Consider the following 15,891-nt stretch of genomic DNA (forward strand, 5'->3'; position numbering starts at 1 on the left):
AAAAAAAGCTCATAGAATGTTTACTACCAAACAAAGCTTCAGTGGAGACAGAAACATTGAAACCGTAAAATCTGGCAAAATTGTGCAAGTGTATTTTAATGAAATGAAAAGTCCTGTAACTCAATTACAAAACTGTTCCATGGATGCTTCATAATGATAAGCCCCGTTTTAGTAAAATGGGTAGTAAACCTGTCAAGCACTAGAATAATTTACTATAAATACAGTCTATAAATCAAAGATTTACGTTAGAAGGTGAATGTAACATACAACATTTTTGACCCTTAGCTGGCATACAATGGACAGACAGGAAATTACACTTCCTGTAGGACTTTGTAGCCACTACATAATATTTAAGGACCATCACCACATCAAGTGTGGAGAAGCCATATTTCTTCACTACACAGCTACAGAATAGAATGAACCGCTATCTCCTGCTTGATGGAAGAAATGGGAACACCCTTAACACCCCAAAAACAAATAGGTGGTATGGATGAACAGGTCACTCATATAGAAAACCAGGAAAAGGAAAGCACTGGAATAGGCTGAGAAAGCTCTTGCGAACAGGAAGAGAACCTTGCTAAAGCAATTGTAGAACCAGGTTCAGAATCAATGGTGGAAAAATCAATAGGCAAATATGAGCCGAAGCTTGTACAAAAGTCTGGATGTTTTCTCAAAGCATCTCCTGGGAAAAAAAAACAGCAGCCTGAATACCTGTAAAGATATCTACTAAAGGCTGTAGGAAGACAAGTATGCTTAGCATAAATTGTAGTAGATTGTTGCTCCTTAGCCTACATTATAGAGCCAATGGTCCCATCATAGAAATATTCAAATATCTTTGTCTCTAGGTTCAGAACTCTAAATTGTCCTTAAAACAGAAGTTTCAGATATAAGGCAAGAGTCCAAAGTGCTGACCTGGACATTGTGTTATCTTGTTCAGGTTGAAACATCAACATCTGTAAGACTTTTTTTAGGGTATATGTTCTGGAGGACAGGCTCATATCGACAAGCAGGAAAGCAGAGGAAAGGCTAATAGCATGGTCTTTAGTGCAGGAAAGAAAACTACAGAGTAAAGACATCAGTAGAGGGAAGACTTGTCTATTGCTGCGAGGAGGCTGCAAGAGTAAAATTTCATAGCAACCAGCACAATATGAAAAACAGCTAGAGAATTTTTTAAACAGTGACATAAAAGGTGTAAAAGCCTTTTCCTAGTCTCCCTCCGATCCCTAGCTTAAAAAGAGCCAGCAGGAAAGTAAAAGCAGAAATAGACTGCTGGTATTAAACTGTGTATTTTAATGAAAAGTCCTGTAACCCAATTACAAATATGAAATGTGGAGCATAAGAAAGCATTCAACACATACACATACAGGGACAATTAACAAATAAGGGATCATGGGAGACACAAAGGATGAACACAAGAGCATGTGCAGGACCAATGCCTGTGAGTACTCAGCAATGCAGTAACTTAATGGGCACCATACTGCAAGGATGGCTCTTATTGCCAGCGCATCTATGCAGATAAACCAAGAGAAGGGTTGCACAGTGACATACATCCCAGGATAGCACAACATACATGGCATGCTGCCAGGCAGGGCACAGCTGAAAACACCAAATGCTCATTCCAGCACTATTAGGGTGGAAGATTCTTTGCCAGGAGCCCTTAAAGGGATATTGTAGGCACAAGGGGAAAAATGGAGGGATAAGATATACTAAAGGGGGTAAGACATTCAAAAGAACGGACAAGTAACACAAAAAGAGTTAGGAAATTCAAGAGGGCGGGTTAAGGGACTCACTGGTGAAGAAGCATTTTCATAATATATATATCTCAATTTAGATTGGCATAATGTAATCAGTAAATGTAAAAGAGGCTTAATAGAAATAGCAGCCAGTGTTCATCTCCATGAAGCAGAGTACCATGCAGAGCCTACCTAAACGTTTTAGAATTAACCATATCTGTAAATAGCACATACTATTCCTACTATAATATAGGTAGGATGCAAACCTATGTATTTTCACTCACAAATGTGTGGCAGTAAAATATACAATTACCTTAGATTACACAACTATTCAAAGAATATACAACATTGACAGTAATAGTTAAACTCAACACTGTAGATGTATGTGTGCACTACACCTGCAAACCAAGAGACCACTAAGCATCAAGAGAAATGAAGCACACAAACATTAGCAGTAGGCTGGCTAGGCACCATGTAAAATGTTAATGTATCTTAGAGACAACTGCACTGCCAAGGTTAGTCAATTCCACTATAAAACATAACTACTTTTCCATATGTATAGAAGTCAAGTTGACAAAACTTAATAATAGAAAGAACTAAAGCAAGCTTCTGTTTCACTTGCCAATCAAATGTACAATACATCCGTAAAATGAATCCCACAGAAAAGCAAACAGCAGATACAAAAGGCAAAGAAGAACAAAATGGGTGCACCCAGATATTGAGATCTGACAAAAGGAATAAAATAAAAATATATCAAGGCAAGTATCATCATTTAAAGGACCACTATAGTGCCAGGAAAACATACTCGTTTTCCTGGCACTATAGTGCCCTGAGGGTGCCCCCACCCTCAGGGACCCCCTCCCGCCGGGGAGAGTAAAGGGTTAAAACCCAGTGAGAATTTTCACAGTGAGAATCACGCAAGCGCCTCTAGCGGCCGTCAGTGAGACAGCCACTAGACGATTTGGAGGCTGGATTAACATTAATATAAACATAGCAGTTTCTCTGAAACTGCTAAGTTTATAAAAAAAAAGGGTTAATCCTAGAGGGACCTGGCACCCAGACCACTTCATTAAGCTGAAGTGGTCTGGGTGCCTAGAGTGGTCCTTTAAACCTTCCAAAACACCTAGCTTATTCCTCTAGTTTGCATTTCATGACATGTATTCCTGATAATAGTGTACTGACATATTATTCGGAAATCTGGTTGTGTACTAGATCCAGGTTGTGGGTTAGTTCATTACAACTCTATCAATGTTGTTTTATGTAAGACACCAAGCCATTAAACCTAAAGTACCACTATAGGCACACAGACCACTTCAACTTAATTAAGTGGTCTGGGTGCCAGGTCCCCCTAGTTTTCCCTGACAGCCACTAGAGGCCGCTTCCGCGATTCTCAGTGTGAAAATCACATTGAAATCACGTTGAAATCACGTTGGGCGTCCACAGGAAAGCATTGCCTATGGGCAGTTTGAATGCGTCCGTGGCTCTGGAAGCGCATACGCATTCAGCTCCACTCAGGAGCGGACGTCGGCAAGGGGAGAAGAGGTCACCAGTGCCGAGGGAGACTGGCGATGGATTAAGGTAAGTGGCTGAAGGGGTTCTAACCCCTTCAGTCCAGCGGGAGTGAGGCTCCGAGGGAGCAGGGGGACCTAATAACCCTATTGTGCCAAACCCGTTTTCCTGGCACTATAGGATCACTTTAAAGGGACAAATCCGTTTTCCTGGCACTGCAGAACCCTGCAGTGCCCCCATCCCATGTTGCTAAAGGGGTTAAAACCCCTTCAGTGACTTACCTGAATCCAGCGCTGATGTCCCTTGGCGCTGGGTCAGGGCCCCGCCCAAACTCCTCTCCTGCCGACGTCAGTGCGCGGCCATTGCTGTGCATGCGCATTAGACCTCCCCATAGGAAAGCATTATCCAATGCTTTCCTGTGGGGATTACAGCAACGCTGGAGGTCCTCAGGCATAGCGCAAGGACGTCGAATGTCATTTAAAACACTTTGTATTTTAAGAACCTGGAAGTCCCTCTTGTGGTTGTCTGATAGACAGCCACTAGAGGAGGACTTAAACCTGCAAGGTAAATTATTGCAGTTTATAACAACTGCAATAATTACACTTGCAGGATTAAGAGTAATGGGAGTTGGCACCCAGACCACTCCAATGTGTGGAAGTTGTTCTGGGTGCCTGAAGTCCCTTTAATGTTCTTAACTACATTATGCTTCAGTATATTATTGTTACTATATTAGTTTCTTACTGAAGGAATGTTGTGACTTTATGAAAAGGCAATTATATTTAGATGGACTCTGCTTCAGAAATGCTATGAGCTGTAAAAGTTACATGGCTTAAAGAGTCTTCCATGACTTCCCTGGTTACAGTTTAGAGATATGTTTTTTTTTGTTTTTTTTTAAACATTTGACTTCTTAATTGTGGTCTGCTAGGCGCTGCTCCACATCTTCATTACAGAAAGGTATCATCTGCCTGAGCTAAGCCAGGCAGAAGGAAGGGTTTCTGGCTCTCCTAACTATTGAGAGGAGGTGAGGAGCGACAACAGGCTAACTCCAAGTAAATAGTAAAATCGGTTAATATGAGTTTGACTATTTACAATATAGGAGTCACTTCTGGAACAACAATTATTGAAGGTCTTTTTAATGGTTATGGTGTGTACAGCTGGGCCCCTCTGGCTAAAATATGCAAATACATCATTGAGCTTCTATACTAGCCTTCCAAAGTTCATTGTTGCAATAGCTATGCCGCAACAAAAGTGGCCAGACTTTGTGTGCCGGACTGTTTTTTGTCCAACCACTCGAAAATGGGGAGATGATGCTCAAAGACTTTTGAGTAGGGATTATGGAGTTTTGGGTGCCCATCCACTACATGTTTTTATTTTAATACTAAATCTATATATTACAGCCACATATATTTACTCGTTATCTAAAAGTTATACTCTCACAGTTTGTGCAGTGCTGTGCTCTGCATCATGGGAGGGATGGAAACAACAACTGAAAATGCCATACTTGCAATTTATCTATCTATACCAATGGAAACAGATATAAGTTGCAGTTCTTATCTAAAATTAAAATGTCAGTTTTGCTGACTGGCAAAGCATTCCTTGTGCTCTCAATCATACAGCTGCTGATACTACAGAATGGCAGTATTAAATAAATTTGACCCTAGTAGTGATGGCCTTTCCAAACTACCCTGTACTTGGCTTAAAGGGAAATTGTCATTTCCCATAATTTTAAATGTCATGTTTACTTATCCTTTTATAATTAAAACATGTAGCTGTGAAGTGAAAATTAAATTAAATGTAGAAATCAACACCATATTATCCTGCAACTGGGTACCTCCATCTGTGGTTTGTAGCTGGCACTTAACATTTAGAAAGCTTAAAAAAAAAAAAAAATTAGATATTAAATACAAATTATAGGTGACTTTCTTTGTTTCTGTTTTACTGTTGAAATTTGAGAGGTTATGGCCCCTCTTAAGCCACCTTCATAGACTTCACCCAGTCAAATATGTCAACAATAAAACCACCACTATGAAGCTTCAGCTGTAGAAGGACCCTCACTACCATGTATATGGACAGGGGCTTTTGTTACAAAATATTTTCATATTATGCATATTTGCCTAAATGTAGCACTTTTGAAGTGTTTAAACTGAGTTGGAATGATAGGTTACCAAGTTCTTAGAGGACAGGGTTTTGAATTATGCTGAAATCGTGAAAAGTGATATGTCAATTAAGATCGACATAAAAATATATAAATTTAGAACATGAATGGAATCAATTAAGTCTACTGAACAAAGAGAAGTGAATATGCGAATGATAATCAAAGTTAAGATTATAATCAAAATAATTTGCTCTGAAACATGCAAAAAATGTGAATAGCAGCAAAAATAGTAAAAACTTCCCAAAAATAACAAAAACAGCTGCAGGCATTCATGAGCAATATTATGTTTCATAGGAAAAGAAGAAGACAATAATTAATAAGATTTGTCAGCAGATACATATTTTTTTTTAAAAATCGTAATTTAATCTTTATATTGTACATTTAACATCTCTATTGATAAAATATTAAACAGATGCACACAGCCTTGCCCTCAATTGAGACCAAATAACCAAAAAATTAATTTAAACTGCCATAAGTGTTGATTTTATAGTAAATAGGTATTTTCCAACAGCAGTGTCAAATTGTTGAAATCCTGTTTCATGGTTATCTGCATTAGCAAAAACTACTTAAAAATGGGTTAAAGTGGCACTGTCATTCCGAACTTACCTTTCCCCCAATCGCTTCCTCTTCTCTTCCTCTTCTCTACCTATTGTCCACCCCCCAAGCCCCCACCCATGCGCAGCGGGTGAGGACCCTAAAATACAATAGGGGGGACACCTAGTGTCCACCCCCACCCTCCATCCTATTGTCCACCTCCCTGACCCCCACCCATGCGCAGTGGGAGGGGACCCTAAAATACAATGGGGGGATGGGAGAGGGGGGAACCTATTGTCCAAGCCTCCAGCCCCCACCTATGAGCATCGGGTGTGGGGCCCACCACACAGACTGAGCTCCGCAGGGCAGGGAAAGAAGGTCCTCCCCCTCCCCCCATTGTATCTGCCGCTCATGGGTGGGGGCCGGAGGGTGGACAATAGTTCCCCCCACCATTGTATTTTAGAGTCCCCATCACCGTACATGGGTGGGGGCTGGGTGGGGTGGACAATAGGTCCCCTCCCCTATTGTAACTCAAGGGCCCCGCTCATGTAAGGGCCAGGGTGGACAGGACAGTAGGTCCTCCCCCCCAATTGTATCTGCCGGTCATGGGTGGGGGTCGAAGGAGGAAACTAGGTCACCCATTTAGTTTAGTGTCCCCACTCTTGGTGCACGAGTGGGGGCTCGGGACACTTTGTCCCCCCATTTATTATTTTCATAGGTGCCTAAAGGGCACTTTATTAAAGTAGTGGATGGCGTTTTTGACAAGATTGAACAGCCACTGGCTGCTCACAGTTTAGTAGACATGCCCCTACTCGCGGTATAGCGAGTAGGGGTAGATTTATTAGTTAATTTGGCTGGAAGACCAATTTAGGTCTTTTAACCTTTTAGTACATTGGTCCCTAGTACCTAGAATTAGGGAGCTACCTACTTCAGAAAATAGGCAATCATAACCCAAATGGTCCTTAAGGGGTGGAGAACTAATGGGGAATTGTATTATTGCAGATCACAGTAATTTGCTGGAGAAGTGGTGTAGAGCAAAGACATTACAGACACATACACATACAGCGCTATCATCTTTTTTTTTAAATTGGCCACAAATGGATAAGCAGGACTAATTGTTTCTATCCAACACCCCTTAAAAAGATATGGAGCCTGATTGATATCGACCAACCTAGCGGTGATAGTGGCACACTGTGACCGGGACAAGACGCATCATACCCGGACGCACGAAATGATGCCTGTCCGGCAACGGAGCTCCACGGCAAGACCCACATCGGCCATGCGGCCTACACCGGAGCAGGACCTGGTGCCCGGGGGAGGCGGCCGATTCCCCGGCACGGGAAGCACCCACAAGCGAGAAACCACTGCAGCCCTGCCGCCCCCCCCCCCCCCCCCTTTGGACCGGCAGGGGATATCCCAGTCCTCGCAGGGGACGATTACCCCCACATCACTACACGAACAAACGGCGACGACCAAACGGGCCTAACCAAGATGGCGGTACAGGCACAGCCTGTGACTCAGCATACACTATAGCTAAGCCTCCCAGGCATACCCTGGATTTCTTTGACCGGTTGTGCACCCACCTCTGGTTAAAACACACCGACCGAAGACGGCTTTATAAACTGGAGAGAAGAGCAACAGCAGCGTGGATCCGCCCGGCTACCCGTCGCCACTTACAGGGAAATCCCCCTCGCAAAAGAAGAACGGCCTCCACACGGAAACAAGGCCACAGCTTCACAGGGCGGGAAACCGTGCCGGGTACCTCGGACGCCAAGGCTCAGGACCTCAAGCCTCAGAGGTGGGTCAACCAACACACCCGTGTGGCCTGCTGTCAACGACCCAAGCAACCCACGATGGGCAAGGAACAACCCCACATATGGACAATCTTAAAGCACGCAGAGATCGGGCGCGCCGGTCAGGGACACTCAGTCTCCTAACTTCTCAAAATGGCGGCTCCAGTACTAGCACAGATCTGGGGACATCAGCAGAAGGCTCACCGTACGTGCTTCCAAGCAACATAAGCCTACCCTCCAGGTGTCTGAGATCTCAGCAGTCTCTAATCAAACTGGAGATCGGGTGAGAAGGCAGGGGGCTTACAGTGACTGCCCCGAAGACATCTGTTCCTTCTGGCTTACTATTCATCTGGTGGACTCCTGTACATTTTTTTTTTTAAATGTTTTTATTTTGTGTTGCTTTGAACCCATTTGCTGCCAATCTTCACTGTATCTACCTAGCAAGTGCATATGTCTCTCATAATTAAATTGTCATGATATGTACCTAGTTTTAAAGCTAAGAATACTTACCCATCCACTGACATACCCTGCATAAGCATGATCCATTAATTTAACATTAAGCAGTAATAGCCTGTAATATCTTGCTAGCACGATGGTTTCTTTTTTTTTTTTTAGCTATTAAGCATAGACGACCTAGCATCTTCCTGATATTTGTTAGCAATGTTATGCCTAGTGATTTGTTCATATGCATTTAACGCAAGCCCATTACTATAACGGGGTTCTCAACAGCATGTTTCCCTTTGAGGTATCATATAGTCATTATATTATTTTACGTAATTTTATATCTAGTTAGAAATGCCTGTTTAACTATTGAGTCCAACCTGAATAACATAAGATGCCTAGCCTATGCCACATGACTTTGTAGCCTCAGATGGTGCTTCAACTTGACACCCATTTAATGCTCCAAGCGAATTGTATGTGTAACTGCTCAATTAATAGGCACTATTTTACTAGTTGGTGGGGAATACTATGGCAACCTCAGCCTGTTTAAAATCTTTAGAGAAACTGAGGGATTACCTACACCTATTAGTCTGTATAAACGTATGTAGGCTTATGTTAATTCTTAACTTAATCATAATATTATGCACTGTTACCACTATGTCATAGAAGAGGCTAAGCTACTACACTACATGTTGTTTACTACTCGACTTAACCGTATATATATATATATATATATATATATATATATATATATATATATATATATATATATATATATATATATATATAAATACGTGCTAGAATTTTCTTGTACCTTTATGTTATAATGTTTGAAATGTGCTAGAGGCTTGCCTTTGGGGTACCTCATAAGCAACTGTTATAAACTTACGCACTACAAAAATAAAGAATTAAAAAAAAAAAAAAAAGATATGGAGCCTGAATGTGAGAATGTGTATATGTTACACTCCTTGGCAGAGGCAGAATGCACTTAAAATCCAGGCGTCCATGCTTTTTAATCATTTCTATTTTGAATGTCTATATAAATAGAAAAATAGAATAATTTTAATAGTAAACTTACTCCAATAGGCTGAAAGATGAGACCATCCACTTCATGGCTGACCTCCCTGGCAAAGTTTCCTTCCAGCAGCTGTAAAAGAACATAGAAAATAATGATATAAATTCCTCACATACATTCCTTAACTTCAGAACTAATAATTCCTAATATAACATTAATCGGTTGTAATTTGCATACTTCTCTAATACCAAGACTAAAGCCTTTAACCCCTTAAAGACACATGACATGTGTGACATGTCATGATTCCCTTTTATTCCAGAAGTTTGGTCCTTAAGGGGTTAAGTATTGTCTTTATTGTAAGAATAGAGTTAAAGCAAGGCACATAGTTAAATACAGTTTTGAACATTAAAGGCTATATATTTAATGTAAATTTAAGAGGAAACTGAGCTAGTATAGTTCAGGGAAAATGAAGCAACTTTGTGCTAGAATAACCGACATGTCAGCTTCCAACAACAATTTTCCTTACTCCAAAGGAGTATGGAAGACATTGAAAATAAGGGGAGAGGCGATAGCCTTTTAACTCCAAAGGCTTATTAAATATAATGCAACATTTTTTTGTAACATTCAATTTCATATCAACCCCAAAATACAAAGATACTGCTGTAGCATTTGATAAAGTACACAGGAACATAAACTCAAACACATGCCCACGGCAGCCTTCAAGGTATTATTTGTAGATTGCATTACTATGCCCTTTTAAACAGCACTGTCACATCAAACTTACCTGCCTTCTATTGTTTCCTCTTCTCTTTATCTCTCAGAATTGGTTATTCTTTTCTGATCTACTTTTCTTTAAAACATAGGACAGAGTAGGGACTACTTTGTCTTATGTATTTTTCCTACGCTTGACTTTCTCTGACCAAAGGAGGAGCCTAAATCAGCTCCATTTCCTGTGTCAAATAAAGTTTTCCCACAATACTCACTCTCCTCCGTGATCTTGTGATACCTCCAGTCACTGTGACCAAACACCCTGTCATATAGACTAGCGTGCTGACAAATTTAACAAATTTCACCTGAACCGAATGCCCACAGTTCATGCATTCGTGTTCGGTTGAAATTTGGTCATTATGTTCAGTTTGGAATTTCATTCGGAGATTTGGAGATCCGGTTCTTGCCACGGTTGCATCTTTAGTTGATAGCCCCCCTAATTCCCACAAAGGATTAGAGAGCGTCTATTAAAAAGCTAAAAGACCAAAACTGTTAATAGGTATATTACTTAGCATTAATTTATATGGGAGAGTAAAATGTCCCTTTGGCCTGCCTACTAAACAGGGAGCAGTAAGTGGCCCCGCCCCCCAAATCTAATAAAGTGCCCCATGGTGGAGCACCTATTAAAATAATTAACAGGGGGACATACCCGTGCCCGTTAGTGGGGGCTATTAAACTAAACTGGAGACCTATTCCCTCCCCCCCATAAGCAGTGGGTAGGAACCCTAAGTGATAAGGGAGAACCTATTGTTCCCAGCCACAAAAATAGGCCAAATAAAAATCCACAACGACCATAAAATTAATAACAAAAAGATTGCAATCTGCTATCTAATTATATGTGAAAAAAACAAAACATATTTGCATTTAAATATTGTCACATTTGTAATTACATAATACAATATCCTCTCACCCAAATTAAAGGAACACTATAGTCACCTAAACAACTTTAGCTTAATTAAGCAATTTTAGTGTATAGATCATGCTTCTCAAGTTTCACTGCTCAATTCACTGCCACTTAGGAGTTAACCCCTTCAGGACGGAGCCAATAGTACATGTTCTGATCAAAACAAAAAGTAAACAAAAACTGGAATTTGCGCTATATGTCTGTTCAACCGTAATTCACCTCTTTCATATTAAGTGCACCCACACTTATTATATATCATTTTGTTCAGGAAAAACTGGGCTTTAATTTCATAGCCAGTGTTTGTGACTAAGTGGCTACTAAAAATGACTGGACATACCCCATTTGCAATACCTTGGGTTGGCTACTTTCGCAAATGGTATGCCATCATGGGGGCAATTCTCATTCCTGGGCTACCATACGGTCTCAAAGGCAACGTAACCAATCTTGCAAATTTCAATGTGAAAAAAAATGAAATGCAAGCCTTATATTTGACTCACTAACTTTCCTAAACACCATAAAACCTGTACATAGGGGGTACTGTTATACTTGGGAGACTTCACTGAACACAAATATAAGTGTTTCAAAACAGTAAAACATATTACAACAATAATATAGTCAGTAAAAGTGCAGTTCATGTGTGAAAAATGCAAAAAACTTCACTTTTACTAAATATATAATCGTTGTAATACAAGTTACCATTTTGAAACACTAATATTAGTGTTCAGCGAAGTCTCCTGAGAAAAACAGTACCCCCCATGTACATATATATATATTTATATTGTGTGTGTGTGTGTGTGTGTGTGTGTGTGTGTACGTGAAGGTGTATGGGTGTATCAGATTTGGTTAAAGTGATTATATAGTGTTAGGAATACAAATCTGTCTCCTCCGATGTCATCTGACAGGGGGACTTAATGTGCATGTGCGGCCAGTGCTGTAATGCTTTCCTATGGTAATTTCAAGGATGCTGGATGTCCTCAAGCAGAGCGTGAGGACGCCCAGAGTCATGTAGGCGACCTAAAGTACTGAAGAGTGGAAATCCTTTTTTTTTCACGCCTTTAAGATAAGACTACAAAACAAATCTAAAATTGTTTAACAAAGCGAAAGTCTTGTCAGCACCAATTTCACTCTTTCCTGCAATGATTACTGCTTCCACCGCGCCAATGTTCCTCACTGCGGGGCACATGAGCCGAGCCTGCTGTTCAGTGCTGCAGAAAAGGAAGCCCACAGCTACGAAGTAAGCCTACATGCTCAACTGATGCATGCAGATAGCAGCATCTCTGTTGCGCTCACAACAGTAATTAGCAAGTCACAAAGGTTAAAATCAAATGAAGCTTTCGCCCAGCAGTGTTCACTGGCAGACTACATGCTGGACCGTTTGCATGACAACTTGGTTGACTAAGTTGGTATTTGGAAGTCCAAAGTGCAGAAATTTTTATTACAAATGGCATAAGATACAAAAAATGTGGCAGTAAATACAGAGCGGAAGCAAAATAGACAGTTTAAACAGTTTATTTGTCATTAGTGATGTAGCCTTTACCATAATATTATACATTAAAAATTGCTTCTTTTGTTTGAGGCGTTATAAATATGGTATGCATTTCACATGGACAAGTAAAGAAATGTTCTCAATCACTCTATAGCTCCACACAGAGTGACAGTGATCTGTGACAAGCTCTGCCAGTTTAGTTAAAACATGACAATGCAGAAGAAATGTAACATACACATCAAATGTAATGAATCTGCTGCGTTGGAGCCTTTCTTTAGTAATAATTCACTCATGTTGTGACAGTCATGCTTAGTGTTATTTATAAGCACCACCGCAATCTACAGCGGTCGTTTTGACAAGTAATAATTATAAAGCAAGCAACATAGAGATATAAATGAATACCAATGGCATAGAAAGCCTGTTGTGTGAATGATGATGATCGACAAGGAAAAAAGGAAAATAAGAACCATGAGTAGCTGCTAAGTAACAAGCAGTCTGATACGTTATTTAAAGGGACTCTATAGTCAACATATAAAAGCAAGAAAGACAGGTCCCCCAGCCTTCCTTCTTGCTTTGATATGAACTTACATTTAATAAAAAAAATTTCGAGGTGTTTTTATATTAAAAACTTACCTCCGTTCCAGCGCCAAGCTCCCAGCCATGCCGCGCCCCCTTTTTCGTCAAAATGACTAAATCGCGGGGCCCAATAGGACGCTTCTCACAGAGAAGCGTCATCGCGATGTGGTGCGCATGCGCGGCTTCGCGCTGCACCAATCGCGTTCTTCATAGAGCGGCATTGACAGCCGCCCTATGAAGAAATTCAGCGCTTTACCGCGCATGTGCGCGGAATGCGCGTTCGTGAGCTGAGCTGTCTGACTGACAGCTCAGCTCGCTTTCTAAAACTAACAATAAGGGGGACTGTCCCCCCCGGGCCCCACCCCTGAGCGGCGGGTGGGGGCCCAAAAATTCACAATAAGGGGGGGACCTATTGTCCCCCCCGGCCCCCACCCCTGAGCGGTGGGTGGGGGCCCTAAATACAAAGTGGGGGGAACCCTAGTTAACCCTTCCCCCCCCCCCCCCCCAAAAAAAAAATATCTCCCTACCTACCCCCCTCACCCTAAAAATAATGAGGGGGGCACCTTTAACTAAAAACCTGTAAAGAAAAAAAATAAGATAAAAACAACTTACCATTCGATGTTTGATTTCTTCTAAAATCTTCTTTCTTCAGCCCCCAAAAAAGCCTAATAAAAAGCCATAATAACCGACGCAATAAAAAAAAATTTAAAAAAACCCGAGCGCAAAAAAAATAATCCATCTTCACCCATGGAGGGCTCCGCGCAGACTGAGCTCCGCAGGGCGGGGCAAGGCTTATAAAGCCTTGCCCCGCCCTGCAATTAAGCTAAGAACACTCTGATTGGTGGGTTTAAGCCAATCAGAGTGCTCTTTGTCATTTTACAAGCGTGGGAAAGTTCTTTGGAATTTTCCCACGCTTGTAAAATGACACAAAGCACCGTGATTGGATGGATTTCAACCCATCCAATCACAGTTCTCTGTGTCATTTTACAAGCGTGGGACAATTCCAAAGAACTTTCCCACGCTTGTAAAATGACAAAGAGCACTGTGATTGGATGGCTTGAAATCCATCCAATCACAGTGCTCTGTCATTTTACAAGCGTGGGAAAATTCCAAAGAACTTTCCCACGCTTGTAAAATGACAAAGAGCACTGTGATTGGATGGCTTGAAATCCATCCAATCACAGTGCTCTGTGTCATTTTACAAGCATGGGAAAATTCCAAAGAACTTTCCCACGCTTGTAAAATGACAAAGAGCACTCTGATTGGCTTAAACCCACCAATCAGAGTGTTCTTAGCCTAATTGCAGGGCGGGGCAAGGCTTTATAAGCCTTCCCCCGCCCTGCGGAGCTCAGTCTGCGCGGAGCCCTCCATGGATTAAGATGGATTATTTTTTTGGCGCTCGGGTTTTTTTTTTTTATTGCGTCGGTTATTATGGCTTTTTATTTGGCCTTTTTTGGGGCTGAAGAAAGAAGATTTTAGAAGAAAGAAGATTTTAGAAGAAAGAAAACATCGAATGGTAAGTTGTTTTTATCTTATTTTTTTTCTTTACAGGTTTTTAGTTAAAGGTCCCCCCTCATTATTTTTAGGGTGAGGGGGGGTAGGTAGGGAGATAATTTTTTTTTTTGGGGGGGAGGGTTAACTAGGGTCCCCCCCTTTGTATTTAGGGCCCCCACCCACCGCTCAGGGGTGGGGGCCGGGGTGGCAGTAGGTCCCCGCCTTATTTTTAATTTTAGGGCCCCCCCCCCGCCGCACAGGGGTGGGGGCCGGCCTTATTGATAATTTTAGGGCCCCCACCCGCCGCACAGGGGTGGGGGCCGGGGGGGCAGTATGTCCCCCCCCCTTATTTTTAATTTTAGGGCCCCCACCCGCCGCACAGTAGGTCCCCCCCTTATTTTAAATTTTAGGGCCCCCCCTTCAACCACTATTGTGGACAGAAAGCGTCCCTGTGGGTTTGGGCTTCAGCTGTCAGCTGAAGCCACGCCCACAGCAGTGCTGACAGCCTCAGCACACAAAGCACGTTCACAGTGCGTTGTGTGCTGATAGCCCGTCTGAAGTATTCACCCAGAATGCATCAGACGAGAGGCCTTTTTAGGGCCTCTGAACTCGGAAGTCCCTCTGGTGGCCGTCTGATTGACTTCCAAGCTTCCAATGTAAACACTGCATTTTCTCAGAAAATACAGTGCTTACAAGAAAAAGGCTGCAGGGAGCTGTAGCACTCACCTGAACAACCTCATTAAGCTGAAGTTGTTCAGGTGACTATAGTGTCCCTTTAACAGGTAAAGCAAAATGAGCCAGCGTTCCTTAAATATACAGTACCCCATGATTGTTGATTGGAGATTCAATGCCGATATCCAAGTTCATCACTTTATTAGATTCCATACTTGGTTATGTTGATTACTGAACTGCCTGATGTCCATTAATGAATACCTCCAACTCTGAAACCGACCCGAAATGCTGGGATTATAGCCTTCACAGCGACTGTGGTTATGCTGATGTATCGGTTACCAGAACATACAAGTAATACATGTAAGCACATTTAAAGGAAAACTATAGACTCAGGAACACAAACATGTATTCCTGACCCTATTGTGTTACAACCACCATCTAGCCCTGAATCTAATGCTGCTCACTGTGTAGCACTGCCCCATGAAGCACCTCTAGCAGCCATCTAAGGAGTGGCCAGTTGAGTTATCACTAGGCTGTAATGTAAACACTGCATTTTCTCTGAAAAGACTGTTTACTGCAAAAAGCCTGAAGGCGATGATTATTTTTTTTTTTTTTTTCCAATCTTTCTTTTATTAAGGCATGTGCAATAGGGTACAGAACAAGAAGAGGGGAAATGCAGTAGTGATATACAGATAAGGGTTAATACAGCGTTAAGTACATTTCCTGCTAAACAATGCCTAATTTTTTATTTTTGTGTTGGTTAACGATAACTTCTCATTCAGTCAAGTAGTATAGATTATCTGTCGGTCAC

General features: G+C 41.6%; 1 protein-coding gene across 2 annotated transcripts in view; it reads right to left on the reverse strand.

The window, feature by feature from the left end:
• The window catches only part of RNGTT (RNA guanylyltransferase and 5'-phosphatase), a 444,501-nt gene that overhangs the window by 210,960 nt on the left and 217,650 nt on the right, over positions 1-15,891 (reverse strand). For both annotated transcript variants that reach the window (XM_063443564.1, XM_063443565.1), the window contains exon 12: positions 9,244-9,312. In XM_063443564.1, coding sequence (XP_063299634.1) covers positions 9,244-9,312 — 69 coding nt within the window. The remainder of the gene's footprint in view (positions 1-9,243; positions 9,313-15,891) is intronic.

Source organism: Pelobates fuscus, chromosome 2 (genome assembly GCF_036172605.1).
Source record: "Pelobates fuscus isolate aPelFus1 chromosome 2, aPelFus1.pri, whole genome shotgun sequence".
In the NCBI taxonomy this organism is placed as follows: Eukaryota; Metazoa; Chordata; class Amphibia; order Anura; family Pelobatidae; genus Pelobates; species Pelobates fuscus.